The sequence below is a fragment of the Ictidomys tridecemlineatus genome, chromosome 10 (genome assembly GCF_052094955.1).
Source record: "Ictidomys tridecemlineatus isolate mIctTri1 chromosome 10, mIctTri1.hap1, whole genome shotgun sequence".
In the NCBI taxonomy this organism is placed as follows: Eukaryota; Metazoa; Chordata; class Mammalia; order Rodentia; family Sciuridae; genus Ictidomys; species Ictidomys tridecemlineatus.
In genome coordinates this window covers 131,227,649-131,242,612 of record NC_135486.1, presented here as the reverse complement: position 1 = coordinate 131,242,612, position 14,964 = coordinate 131,227,649, and the positions used below count along the sequence as shown (strand labels likewise).

Here is a 14,964-nt window from a genome sequence, read left to right as displayed (position 1 = left end):
ACCCGCGTGTAGTAGGTGCTCAGCAAACACTTGATGAGTGAATGAACGACCTCAAAGGCAGATCTTTCAGAAGGATTATTGGCCACTCTCTTGAAGGAAACAGGGGCCTCGAGTACAGACACGTCACAGGCCCCATTTAGAGCGCAAGCAGCATGCACAGACCCAGGCCAGGAGTCAAGGGCAGAAAGCGCGAGCAGGTCACACCAGCGTGGGCTCCCTTTTCCAGGGCTGGAGCGCCAACCTGCGCCGCCCCTCCCGGCCGGCAGGAAGTGGGCTGGGAGCCACGGAGCCCCTCCGTCCGTCAATGAAATGTCAGGGTCAAGGCCATGGAGACCAGCGGAGGCAGCCAGACCTTCAGGAGCTCTGAAACAAGAGCAATTACAGAAGCGCCGCTAGAACTGTTGGGATCTGTACAAATCCACACCCCAGGCCTCCGATAGACTGACCAGTGAGAAAAGGACGCCGAGGAGCGGTCAGAAACGGGGAGTTTTCTCCTATCTGCTCAGAAGACTAGTGAGAAAAAAAAGGCACCCATTTGGGGTAGAAAAATAGGAAGATGGGTCTTCCCAGGTGGGCTGACTTGAAAAAGGCAGGCCATCCTCCGGCTGCAGGCTTGGTACCCACTCCACAGGGCACTCTTACGCAGTGCCCAACCTGCTCAACCATCCTTAGAGACCCTGGAGGCTATTTACAGAGGGCAGGTCTCTCTAGAACACCCTTCCCCCCCCCAACTCCAAGTTCACTAATATTGGGTTGGACTAGAGCTCAGGTTAAACAGGCTGGTGTGGCAACCCCCGTGGATCCTGGTGCCAGGAGCCAAGAAAGGCAATGGGTGCATAGAGTCTCCATCCAGATTTGCAGACAATTCAGGAACCTCGAAAATCAAGGCCTTGAGACCCTCTTCTTTGTGGTCAGAAAGCTGAAAAACGAGTTTGTGTGTGTGTGGGGGGGGGGGGGGGCGGGGTGTGCTCACCGCAGCACTAATCATGGTTTTTGGCACAGAATAGATCTCAACAAATATTTGTCACCTGTCAGGTGAATCCCGTAAAAGGTGTTAGAGGTGAACCCAAGAGGAAGTGCCCGGGGGCAAGTCTGGCGCATGCATACGGGTGCAGGTGTGTGTGTGTGTGGAGTGGGTAACAGGTGTACGTGTGAATGTGCAAACGTATGAGCATGCAACTGAAGGTGCCTGTGCTTCTGAGTGTGCAAATGTGGGTGTGTGCGTAACCTCAGGGGTGTGTGCAGCCACACTGCGACCAGTGGCCGAGCGCGCCTGGGTCCCCGGGCACTGTCGTGAGGCAGCAGGAGTGAGGTGCCCGTGTCAGGCCCCAGGTCCGGGCGTGTCCGTAGGGACCGTCCTCTTCCGGGCTCAGCCGGGTCGGCCAGGCTCTGCGGCTCCCCTGGGCCCAGGCAGAAGCCCCAGAGGACGTTCTGCAGCAGGTCTCTGGGCAGGAAGGACTCAACTTACCCAGGCTCCTGGAAGCAGCCCTGGAGACTGTGGCCTGGACACCTTTGTGGGGGAAACAGAGGGCAGAGCCGTGAACAGAGAAGGCACGAGGCCGCAGGTCTGGCCGGAAACCAGCCCCTTCAATCTGCTCTGCTCCTGGCAGCCAGAGCCATGTTTCTGAAACCCAGGCCTCATCACGTCCCCGCCCTGCTCTGGGCTCTCCCGTGCTTTCAGGAGAAAGGCCTAACATCTTAGCGTGAGCTAAGAGGCCTCGCGTGGCCTGGCTCCCCGACATCAGCTCCTTCCCCATGGTTCCCAGCTTGCCCAGGCCTCTCTCAGAGGCTGCAGGAGGCTGGGCTCCCTCCTGCCACAGGCCCTTTGCTCATGCTGTACCCACTTCCTGGACTTCCTCCCTCCTTCCCTGCCCCTCTTAGTGGATGCCACTTCCCTTTCCTAATCTTAGCCTTATTTCTCCCCAGTCCACTAGACGGGTTCCCTTGTCCCTGGGGCTTGGGGCTCCTTTTGCATTTTCTTCGCTGCAGAGAGGACAGTTGCAGGCGGACACGTCTATGCAGGGTTACGGGAACAAGGCTCCCTGTCCGCAGGGTTGGTGCTTCTGCCCATCACAGACCCCAAGCACTAGCCCGGGGGCTGGCGCACGGTGGGTACCAAAGACACAGTTGTGCAATGAACGAATGAACGAATGGAACTGCTCCTGGTCCCTCTGTTCCCAGAAGACCCTCAGGAGCCGGACTCTGTCACCTGTCCCCTCCCAGAGAAAGTCCCAGCCAGGAGCCCCGAGGAGGGAGGGGCCGTCTCACCTTTCCGAGTGATGGGACCCAGGTTCAGGACGCGGGAGGAGTCTACGAAGCCCCCACTGCGGAATCGGGCCCTGGAACAGCTCTACAGGGACGGGGTGACAGAGGGAGCCTTCCGTGAGGGGGGCTGTGGGGACCCCGGCATCGGAGGGGGCTGTAGGATCCCGGGGCACCCTCCTGCCTGGGCGGGGGCTGAGGAGGCAGAGGCAGGTGTGAGTCTCACGTCTGTCAGGGTCTCGGGCAAGTCACCTAAGTTCTCTGGTCCCCCTGTCCCCCTTAGCAAACGGGGCTGGTGACACGTCCCTTACACCGTCTGTGCCCACTGGAACCTTACAGCAGGTAAGGTGCCCAGGGCTTTGGGCCTGCAGGTGAGGTGAGTCATCCCCCGGCCGGGTGCAGGTCACTGAAAGCAGCGATTTCCCAGCATCTTGGGTTTCCTGCTTGGCCTTGGCCACCCCGTCACCCTGTCCCTGCTGACCTGGTGCTAAACAGGGAAGCAGCCAGTCATGTTGGCTTTCTCTGGGACCTCTGGCCAGATGCCTTGGGTCATGGGACAGGGGCGCTGGCTGGCTGGCTGGCTGGGGGCCGGGGTGACTCACGGGCTTGCACTTCTCGTTGGCGGTGTCACACAGGTACACTTCACAGTGCAGGTAGACCAGGTCGTAGTTGCCAGCGAACCGGAACATCTGGACGGCGAACCGGCCCTGCGGGGACTCTCCGTTCTCCACCACCTGGATGGTGGGGTCCGCGGTGTGTGGACACCTGACGGGGGGCGAAGGGGAGGGTCGTGTCATACGAGGGGTTTGGTTAAGCAATGACCCTGGAGCCCAGACTTCCTGGGTTCCCAGAGGGCACCACCACCACCACCTGTCAGCTGTGCAGCCTTGGGAAACGGACTTCACGTCTCTGAGCTTCCAAGTCCCCATCTGTGTACAGCAGGGGATAATAATTGCAGCCCAGGTGGAACGATCGTTGTGAGGATTAAATTAGTTTATTTTTCCAAGTGCTTCAAACAGGATGTGGCCCTCTGTAGGTGTCATCTATATTTGATCTGAATGTGATCTAAAAGACAGCGCTTTATGATTTGGAAAATGCCCTTCAAGGCTCGTCAGCTGCTCCGTGCGATCTATTGTGCGTCTGTCGCAACGATGCAAACGTCAGAGGTGCCGAGGGTCACTGACCAAGCTGAAGTGTGTGCACCTGTCCGTAGGTGTACACAAGGACACCAAAACGCACTTACAACCCCCAAATGGCACACACAGAGACTCTCACCCGCCGGGAGGTGTGGACAAACTGGGGCAGGCAAACTGGGTGACCCTCTGCTATTTCCCCGCGTTCTTCTCAAAGTTTGATTTAGAAGACAGGACGAAGTGACTTCGAGAACTGAGAAAGGGACTTGTGGGGACGGCAGTCTCTGCCCTGTGTGCCCCAGAAGTCAGATCTGACCTTAAACCCACAAACTGCTCTTGGCAGAATGAAAGCAGCCCTATCTCCCAAAAACCAGAGACAGGTGTCCCCCATGGCCAGTGACCGCCCAAGGACACCCCCCCAAGCCAGGCACCCAAGTGTCCTCTCCAGCAACCCTCGGTGTGTCCGACTTTTAATCCACTTACATATTTTGATGAAATACATTCATTCCCTAGAATCTTTAGATCAGGACCACAACTGTCAATCACCTTCCGCCACTAATAGAACAGGATCAAACAAATGACACGGTCAACAAGAGAGCGCTAGACACTTTGATTAGACACTGTTCATCGCACAGAGAGCTAAAGCAGAGTTAGGCGCTCTTTTTTATTGCAAAGGGATATTCCTAGTAACAGAGAACGTCTGATTAGCACCTGACTGAGACTCTCCCCTTTGAAGCCAGAATAGGTCAGACATGACCCCTTAGGATGCTTTCCCTGACTGTGCTATTAAAATGGCAAACATGGCCGGGGCGCGGTGGTGCACAACTGTCATCCCGGTGGCTAGGGAGGCTGAGGCAGGAGGATCGCGAGTTCAAAGCCAGCCTCAGCAAAAACGAGGCCCTGAACAACTCAGCGAGACTCTGACTCTAGATAAAATGCAAAATGGGGCTGGGGATGTGGCTCAGTGGTCAAGTGCCCCTGAGTTTAAGCCCCAGGACCCCTGCACCCAAATGGCAAACACCCTTCATTTTCCACAGCCTTTCTCCACTAACATACTATAGATTTCACTTTCATTTACTTGTTGATCTGCAAGAGCAGAGCGTTTAGTCTCTTTTACTCTCTGCAGAATGAGAGCCTGGCACACAGGGAGCCTCCAGGGTATCTGTTCTATTTGTGAGTGAAACGCTCTTGCTCGTGGACAGGGTCACAGTTTTCTAAAGCCTCTTGAGTGAAAGGCAGCACACCTGTGTCTTCCCGTTTCAACTGGTCCTTGGCTAACAGCGCCTACTCCTCCTGGCTCCGGGCCAGGTGCCAGGCTGCCCGTGGCTCTGGTCCTGCCTTTCCATCAGGAAAGGAACCCTTTGGTGCTGTGGGGAAGCTCACGCAACCCGCCTCAAATGTAATGTTTTAAAAAGCATGCAGTAAAATATTTTAAAGATTATATAAGAAACTAAATGGTAGCACATTTCTTAAAATATGAGAACCTTCGATATATACTTTACACATTTGCATAGATATTATATCTAAATATTTTTTTGCTCACATATATTTGATAATGCATTAAATGGTAAGGTCCAGTGGAAATTCTAGTACTACAGTAACTAAAAAGTATTGATGAGTAGGACTGCAAATTGGTGCAACCACTCTGGAAAGCAGAATGGAGATTCCTCAGAAAACTTGGAATGGAACCACCATTTGACCCAGTTATCATCCTCCTACTATCCAAAGGACTTAAAAATCAGCACACTACCGCGACGCAGCCACGCCAATGTCTGTAGCAGCTCAATTCACAATCGCTAAACTATGGAGCCAACCTTGGTGTCCTTCAACAGATGAATGGATAAAGAAATTGTGATATAAATACACCATGGGATATTACTGAGCCTTGAGGAAGAATGAAATTATGGCATTTGCCTGTAAATGGATAGAGATGGAGACTATCATACTAAGCAAAATAAACCAATCCCCCCAAACCAAAAAACTGTTTTCTCTGATCAGTGGATGCTAATTCACAACAAAGTGTGTGTGGGGGGGAGCTAGGGAAGAATAGAGGTACTTTAGGTAGAGGGGAGTGAAGGGAGGAGAGAGGGTGTCGGGGTAGGAAGGATACCCCAGAAGGAATTGTCCATTATCACCCTATGGACATATATGAGTCTACATTATACAACCAGAAGAAGGAGACTTTATACTCCATCTATTATGCGGTATCTGAGTGCATTCTACGGTCGTGTGGAATTAGATCATATAATTAGATCATCAGTCTCTTCTAGGTAACTCTTCTTTCCTTTTTTCTTTTCCTGGTCTACATTCCCGATGGAATGCCACATTTTAGCTCGAGGACAATGAATATAATAAAGATGCACTTTTCACCCATCCAGGCCCACAGACCTCCCCGAGCCCCACCCACGCGGGCGGCCCCCACCTGGGAGCCCTTGCCTACCTGTCCTGGATGATGAAGTATTTCAGGGGGTCTGTGGCATTGCCGCTGGGAGTGGCATAGCAGTTGGTCATCAGCAGGGCAAACCGGGACACGTCCCCTCCATCCAGCATGGTGCCCACGTACAGGAAAGCCTCGGTGGATGGACAGAGCCACGGAGGGGCCCTGGTAGGGCTGCCTGTAGGCCGAGCTCTGGAAGAGCGCCATGCGCACGGTGAACTCGCCCGTGCCACCCACGCTGATGTTCAGGGCGCTGCGGGCAAGAGCGGCTGGTCAGGGGACCCAGCAGGGGCGGCCACAGAGGGCGGCCCTGCCTGCTCAGCGTGCCTGGAAAGTCCCTGACAGTTCTCTGCATCTTTGTCCAGCAGCTGGACCGCAAGCCACTCACCATGACTTTGCAAAGTGCGACAAGCAAGCAGGGGTCACCTTGGGGTCTGGTTACAATGCAGGTTCTGATTGGGTGGGTTCAGGATGGAGCTCAAGGTTCTGCACGTCTACCAAGTTCCCGAGTGGTGTGACTCTGCACATCTGTAGACCGTATCTCGAGTGACATACCCGGTCCCTCTCTCGGTGAACTGTGCTACAACCCCTGGGACCTTTCGAGATAACGAATTCAAACATATAAAATGTATCGATGCATCGAGCAACTTCTGGAGGAAACCACCTGGCTTCCTTCTTTGGTCTGGAACAGCAGGTGAGACGTGAGCTCACAGGGTCCCGCAGACCCGGGTCTCAGCTCCTGGTGAAGTGCTAACCTATGTCAGAAGACGGGGTTTTATAAAGGGTTTATTTTGTGACCTCATTGAAGACAGTCATGCTAATGTGAACTTCACTGAGTGATCCTTCAAAGGACACTGTCACATGAATTAAAGTATGACAATACCCAGGAAGTTGGAGCTCCATCACAGGTGAGATTTCTAGCTCAAACCCAAACAAGGTCTGATCACAAGAGGTGTCGCCCTGGCACCTCCCAGGCCTAGGACGGGACCAGGTTGCTGCAGGACACTCCTTGTCCACGTGGTGCTCCTGTCAATGGCCTGCTGTGAGCCATCTTCTTCCTCCAAGTCAGCCACACACCCTCAACTGAGCCCAGAACCCTTCCCTGAGTCTGGCTGGCCCAGAGAACAGGTCACCCCGGGAAAGCTTCAAAGTGCTGGTCACCGTCGGGCAGGGGCGCTCCACCTGCTGTTTGAATCCCAGCTCTGCCACCTACTAGACTTTACAACTTTGGGTAAATGACTCAAACTTGTCCACATCAGTAGAAAAGAGGAGGAGGAGGAGGGGGAAGAGGAGGGGGAAGAAGGGGAGGAGGAGAGGGAGGAGGAGGAGGAGAGGAGGAGGAGGGGGAAGAGGGGGAGGAAGGGGAGGAGGAGGGGGAGGAGGAGGGAGGGGGAAGAGGGGGAAGAGGGGGAGGGGAGGGGAAATATCTACATTCCTTAGGGCTACTATAAGATTTTAATGAGATGGTCTGTGTACAGACCTAACATATAGTAAGCTCTAATTATGAATATGGCCTTCCATGTTCCCAATGTTGGCATCCTTGGCCTGTGATTCATCCTATTTGAAGATTTTTCCATTTTATTTAGCAACAGGATTTTTCTCTTTTTTTAAAAAAAAAATTAGTAAAATTAGCCAGGAATAGTGGCACTAGCCTGTCATCCCAGCAGCTCGGGAGGCTGAGGCAGGAGGGTCTCGAGTTCAAAGCCAGCCTCAGCAAAAGCAAGAGGCCCTAAGCAACTCAGTGAGACCCTGTCTCTAAATAAAATACAAAATAAGGCTGAGGATGGGGCTCAATGGTCTAGTGCCCCTGAGTTCAATCCCTGGTACCAAAAAAATAAAAAGGAGTAAAACCTCATGTGGTGCCCATCCTGTGGGGGGATTCTCTGGTTCACCTCTTTAAGCAACCCCCACCCCACCAAGGCACCTCCAAAGAGCCTAATTCGTAAATGCTCTGTAGTCAGACATCTTCAATTTATAAAGAAGGGAAACTGAGGTCAAAATTTGGGATATGATTTGCCCAAAGTCCCACCGAGACCCCCTCTTCCTCCCTCCTTTCTAAAAGGCCAGAGACTCTGCTATTTGATTCACGTCTGCAGGACATTGCCGTCCTCCTAAGAAAAGTAGTACAAGTGCTGTCCAATCCCTGGCCGACATCCAGAGGGGCTGGATGACATACCGGGTCCTTCTTCTTCTTCCCCAGGGGGCTGACACCCAGACCTGCCCCAGGGGGACCCGGGCTGTGGACTCCCCAGAGCACACTGGTCAAAATACACCAGAGGCCGGATTTGGATCTGGGCTCCAGGGTTCCTCGCTGGGGCCCTTCCACTAAGCAACCCTGACTCCCTGTCCCCAAACCCAGCTCCTTGGGGGTGGCAGCTGCCAGGGCAGAAGAGTTGGGTGAGGAAGGGGTTGTGGGTGGGGCCGTCCAGGCGTCACTGGAGGCCCTGCCCGCCGCACCTGACCATGGGCTGCAGGGAGGTCTTCAGGCTGACGAGCATGTCCAGCGGGTAGGAGCAGGCGAAGTTGATTTTGATGTTGACGTCGCGGATGATGATCTCATTGGCCAGGTAGAGGGTGTTGCTGTAGGTGGCATGGGTTTCGTTCCTCTGTGTGGGAGGGTGGGGAGCGGGAGAGAACCAAGAGAATCTTAGACTTTGATGCTGAAACAGGTTGTCTCCGGCCACCTGCCAGCGGCCTTCCCAGTCTCTGTGATTAAGAGTTAGGACAGCAGTGAGCATCCGTGAGCACATGTCACATGCCAGACCCTGAGCTACGTGCTCTTCCATGTTACTGAATTAGTCCCCTGATGAGCCTAGGAGGCAGAGCTGCCGCAGCCCTGCTTGGTGAAAGAGGAGACAGAGGTTCCGAGTGACGGAAGCACGCAGCCCGGGGGAGCTAGGAAGCCGGCCTCTCTCCAGTAGCCCATGCTTCCTAGCAAGTCGTCACAATGGAATTTCACCTCGAGACCTTGGCAAATGACAATTATTTACTTTCTTCTTTTCTTTTGCTTTCAGGGGATTAGAGAGGCAGAAAGAAGTAAATGCTTCTTGCTCAAACCTTTTTACCTCTGTGTCCCAAGGAATGAGGCCTCTGTGGGCAAGGTCCTGGGTCTCCAAGTACCCTGCCTCCCAGGGCCACTAGAAACCAGCAGACCTGGCTTCGGATCCCAAGGCTGACCCCTACTGGCCGGGAGTAATCACTGCCACCGACCCTAATTTTCCCATCTGTAAAATGGGCAATGATCACCTGGATCTCCTCTGTATTTGAAGGTAAGTAACATTTATTCAGCGCTTACTAAGTGCCAGCCACTTCAGACGCATTGATGGTGACTCACTGAGTCCTCTCAACAATCTGGTGAGCTCTGATTTAGTCACAGGCCACATCACTTGCCCATGCTCACACACCTGCTAAGTGGTAGACCTGGGGCGAGACCAGGCAGTGTCCGACCCTGCCCCAGGGGGACCCGGGGCCTACCGTCAACACCGTCCCACAGGGGCCATCCTGGGCGGGGGTCACCACAGACATCCAGTCCCGCTCGCCCTTCTCCCTGAAGCCGGAGCAGCGGCTGTCCCGCAGGTACATGAAGACCTTGTCGAAGCCCAGGCTCTTCAGCTGGCACTTGCCCAGGGACACCTTGATGTCATTGGCCCCACATTCCAGCTTGCGCTCCAGGTAGGAGATGTCTGCAAAGTCAGGAAGGACAGGGTTTGGGGCTTGTGTCTGTAGTTCAGGTGCCCAGCAGTCCCCAAGGGTCAGGCTGAGGTGGCTGGACTGGGGACCAGCTGGGGATGCTCCACCTTGGAGCATCTCTTGGACAGATGGGGACACAGACTGCATCTGAGTACCCCTGCAGGGGTCCAAGGGCCAACCATGCAGCCCACGTTCCCCGAAGGATGGGTTGTACACAAAATATGGGATGGTTTGGGGGAGGTCTTTGGTGGTCCAGCATTAAATAGTATTGAATCCAATTTTTAAAAAGAAAAGTAAAAGTCAACTGCAGTTTCTTTCCAGTCTCTCTACCTGAAGGGGACAGTCCTCACTTACTGCTAATTCTTTATTACTATGTACTTGTGACTTTTCCCCTTAAGCAGGGAGCAGGCCTTAGGCTCAGCAGTGACAGCCAGCTAGAATTTTCACCGACTAAAGTACATCTTAATTTTTCAGTGTTTTTAGAAAATTACTTCGATCATTGCAATAACTCTCTTTTCTGTTGATTTGTTTTGACAGGTAACTTTCTCAAGTAGGCATTACTAAGCGGCCAACACGGAGGTGACCACCAACATCCCAAATGAATTTGGAGACGAGATGCAGGCCATTTGAAGAAACAGGGGTTTAATAGTGAAATTCATCCGTTGAAGGGCACCTAGGTTGGTTCCAGAGTTTATAATATGTCAAAATACATTCCACTGCCACGGATCACTACCATGTCCAATAAGAACAAATAAAAATATATAAAATAATAAGAAAATTCACAGCATAGGTGGTACTTGGAGAAAGCAGAATTGGAAAATTGGCACTGGGTTGTGACAGAAATCATGACAAGCCTGGAAGACACTAGCCATCTCCAATAATTGTCATATGAAGAAACTGAGGCTCCGAGTCAGCCAGTGCCCTGCCCAGGATCCCAAGCTGGTCAATTTAGATAGCGGGGCCTGAACTGCAATGCCACAGGTGGCTTGAGTGGCCTCTGGCTACATGATGGCAGCAACTTGTTGTCCACTGCAGAAAGAAGGATGAGTGTGAGGTCCCTTAATCCCTGGGAGCTTTGGGACCAAGTAAAATAGCACAGGGAGCCAGTTTTAAACAGTGTTAGGGGAACTCTCCTTTTCAGATTAGATATGTGTCCCCTGGGTTATATCCACAGCTCCCCCACACACACACCAGGGAGAGTGCCCCTCCCCCAGTCTCTGATACTTTCTCAACAAACCACCTCGGTTCCGCTGTCCTTACCAGTGATGTTGAAGTCCTGTCTGCACTGGCAGCGCCACCTGCCGTTATCCGATATGCAGTCCTCGTCCCCACTGCACTCCTCGCAGGTGCCCTCCACGGAGCTGGGATCTGCAGGACCACAGGGGACAGACAGCGGGTCAACAAAGACACACCCCATTCCCCTGTCTAGGAGCCGGCGAGGAGGGGCGCAGCTCACCTGTGCAGTAGGCCAGGTGGCACTCGGGGGCCGCCGTCAGGTTGTAGACGTAGTAGCCACCGGCACAGGCCTTCACCTGGATGGGCGTGTCCCACAGGCAGCAGTGACCGCTCCAGTGCGCACAGGCTGTGCGGTTCACGATGCCCTCGTCGCTGGACGGGTGCGTGCCGTTGAGCCACATGGGCGCAGCCGTGTTGCAGCGCAGGATCGGCACGCAGGTCTCGGCCAGGCGCATGCCACCCGGGCCCACAAAGCGGTACCAGCCGCTCAGGTCCGTGTCGCAGGTGTACCCAGCCCCGTACTCGGTGCTGCGCCAATATTCGTCCAGGATGCGGTGCGCCTGGCACGGATCGGCGCACACCAGCTGGTCCCCCTCGGGCACGCAGTCCAGCCCTGGGCCGCAGGAGCCCGGGGAGCACTCGCAGTGCCATCCGTCGCCCCCGTAGCCCTCGGGGCACATGCACACGTAGCTACCCTCCACGTTGACACAGGTGGCCAGGGCGTGGCAGCGGCTGAGCTCCGGCTCGGCACACTCGTCCACGTCCACGCAGCCCTGCCCTGGCGACAGGCGGAAGCCATCTGCGCAGACGCACGCGTAGGAGCCCAACGTGTTCACGCAGCTGCTGTTGGTGGAGCAGTTGTGCGACCCAGGGATGGTGCATTCGTCGAGGTCCGCGCACACGAGGCCGTCACCGGTGAAGCCCTCCTGGCAGGAGCACGTCGTGACGACCCCGTTCTCCGTGCAGGTGGCATTGCTGTGACATTCAGAGCACCTCCCTGTATCCAGAAAAGACCAGCCTCAGAGCGCGAGCAGCTGGGCTAATGGTCAACCAAAGATCCCCACCCTGCGCCCAAGGGAACCGATGTTCGCTCCAAAACAGACCTGTCACCTCCCCTGGCGATGTTAAGCTCATTGTCTACCTTAAGCATCCGCCTTCAAGTTGTGTCTTCCTGACACATCGCCCCACATCCAAAGGAAAAAGCACAGGATCCCCCATACTTTTCTAGAACCTGCTGCCCCTTGGTGGATTTTGCCCATTTTGTGCCTTCTGTCCAAGGCTCCTTTCCTGCTGGATGAGCTTTTATCAAGACACTGCTCAGTGTTGCCTGCTCTCTGAAGACCTCCCCAAGTCCACCTGGCAGGGCTGTTGTACTTTGTTCCTCCACCACAAAAATAATAGTTAAAAAAAAAGCTGTTGTTTAGTGAGCATTTACTACATGCCAAGTAACAGGATATACACTTTTCATTCATTGTCTTCATGAATCCTTCCCAGCAGCTCCTTGGGATCTGCTTTTATTTATCTTTATCTTAAAGATGAGGGAACTGAAGTTCAGAAAGATTAAGTCACTTGCTCAGTTGGGAACAGCAGAGCCATGACATGCGCGCAGATGGCAGGGCCAGAGCGTGGGCTCTTAACTATGGCCCAACAATCGTATTTGCTGTGCTCCAAAGAGAGGCTGAAAGTGGGGGGAGGGCGGTGCGCAACCCAGGGAACGACCTCTGAGGGTTGAAAGGGGAGGTGTTTGGGGGTCGCCCGGGTGTCTGCAAATCCCCCGTTTGGTGGAGTGTGCTCCTGACTCTAGTCAAGTGTTGGAAAGTCCTCGCAATGCTCTAGCCCCTTGCTTCTCAGTGTGAGCTCCGAGGACCACAGTGTCAGCATCACCCGGGAGTTTGGTAGATATTCAGAGTGCCAGGCCCCGCTGCAGACCTATGGCACCCAATTGCATTTTAGCAGATTTTCCAGGGGAGTCCCGTGCACATCACAGTCTAAGAAATGGACCTAGAATAAAGACTATGGAAATCCCAGGCAAGAGAAGGGAGGGAGAAGGAGCGCTTCCTCAAAGGGCGCATTGCAGCACTACTCACGCATGCGCACATGCGCGCACACGCACCACTTACTTGCTTCGGAGGAGTCGGTGGCTACAGCTCTGATGAACCAAGCGGTTGCCACTGTGACCATCAGCCACCAGGTCAGAGAGAACAGGCGGCCCATCCTTTCTGCTCTTCCCGGCTGCTTCTGGTCCTGGGAACAGCTGCCCGAGGGCAAAGATGAGTTGGCCCCTGGGGGTTTCTGCCCTGATGCCTGAAGTCTTGTGATCACAGATGGTGGGACAAATGCAGGACCTGACTCCCCTCTCTGTACTTGGGAGGAAAGCCTTGGTTGTACCTTGTGCGACTCCCGGATGAGCCATTTATGTGGACTACAAATATGTGCCATGTGACAGCCCCTAGTTTGGTGGGGTTTCCTCTCTGCTGGGGCACCCTCACTCCCACCCACAACCCACCCTTGGTTCCCAAGTCTCAGCGCATTGCACATTTTGAAGAACTGAATCTCTCACTTGGAGCACCAAGTGGCAAGAAGGGGTGGACTCACCACCCACCTGACCAGAGGCAGCTCTGGATCTTAACAGCCAGCGCGTGATGCCCTGCCTGGAAACATTGACCTGACTCAGAGCCATTCAGCAAACATTTATTGAGTAGCTACTATGTACCAACAGGGAGCTAGGTGCCAAGGAGAACAAGGAACATGATAAGTCCATGTCTCCATTGCAACTCAAGTATGGTAGGGAAATGTCCTGAGATAGAAAAGGTTGATAAGAGATGATCAACCTTCACAACACAGCACCATGCTTCTAGAGTGGTCACCCAGTAGTGAATAATCCTAGGTGGATGCTAGATCCCAATTCTTACTGAGCCTGCAACAGTGTTTCAAGTCCTTGTACTGGCAGTCACTACCAGTGTGACCTTGGGCAAGGTACATCAGTTTGCTAAGGCTGGATTTTCTCATCTTTGAAATGTGGATCACTGCTTCCAGAAATTGAATGGTCTAAGTTGTGCCAAGCTCAGTTATGAGAAGTCCCTTTCCTCAAAGAACTCGCATTCTAGAGCCATTTTTCTAGACCCTTGTGACTAAAGTATGCCTTAAGGAAAAGATGTTATGTCCTGATTCAGGGCAGTTGCTCCTATGTGTGCGTGCAAACACACACACACACACACACACACACACACACACACACAAAATGAATCCAAGTTTTGTCAAACTATTCTTATCCTTACCGTGCACTGCTTGCTGACATATTGCTTAATTAAAAGGAATTTCATGTTTGCTCATTACCATATCCCCAGTGCCTGGGACATAGTAGGTGCTTAGCTAATACTCAACAAATGCATGAAAAATAATAACTCTGACCCCCCCCCCAGGGTCCAAACACTTGACTTTCTCACCCACCTCCCTCAAATAGAATGGAAGCCAGCAGAAAATGAAATGGGGAGATGCTGGGCCAGGAGAAGACAGCCACAGGGTGCCTTACCTGAAGCAGAAGGGAAGGGCTGGTCCAGACACAAGTGTGTGCCCAGTGTGTGCCTCCTATTTATACACACATGGCCCCTGGTGGGCACTCTCTCCTCCAATTAGTCTCTGGTTCAGTTCCTTGAGATCGTTTCCTTGGGGGTGGGGGGAGTCTGCTTTTTTCCTTTGGCAACATGTTGGCCTGTTCCAAACTGTGAGGTGGTTGTTTGTCCCCTAATAACTGGAGACACCAAGTGACTGACCTTGGGGTCCCCCTGTGCCTGGAAATACAAGGTCTCTGTTCTGCACCTTTTGACATCCAGAGATTCCTGGGTTAGACATTAACTGGGCAGGCAGGGCCTGGACTTTTTCTTGGTCACTGACAAGGACGAGGTGGACCCAGGGAGTCAGGCAGATGCCAGTCCCTGAAGCCAGCCTGCATGAGGGTAAAAGGACTGCTGGCTGCCCGTGCTGGGATGGGTCCCCATCCTGGGAGGGCTCCTTCCTGTTCTCCGTCCTCACCAGATCAGCCTCCTCCTCCAGGGTCCACACATGGGCAAGAGAGGGGCCGAGAATGGTAGGAAGTCAGACCAGGAGATCCTGGACCCGGCCCACTCTGAAACATGGAGATCTGAATTCCCATGTGCAGAGGGGGCCCTTGGGCCGTGGAATGACTTTATGGTTTAAATAGACTGA

The 14,964-nt window shown here is 53.6% G+C and overlaps 1 protein-coding gene across 1 annotated transcript; it reads right to left on the bottom strand.

Annotated features, from left to right (window-relative positions):
• Positions 1-60: 60 nt before the first annotated feature.
• On the bottom strand, positions 61-14,449 carry Umod (uromodulin). The gene is given in 12 exon segments (XM_040277562.2): positions 61-363; positions 1,469-1,510; positions 2,269-2,350; positions 2,865-3,027; positions 5,836-5,972; positions 5,974-6,085; positions 8,290-8,438; positions 9,307-9,515; positions 10,783-10,890; positions 10,979-11,755; positions 12,879-13,012; positions 14,291-14,449. Coding segments are annotated over 11 exon segments (1,935 nt in total). The 5' UTR covers positions 12,973-13,012; positions 14,291-14,449; the 3' UTR covers positions 61-301.
• Positions 14,450-14,964: the final 515 nt, after the last annotated feature.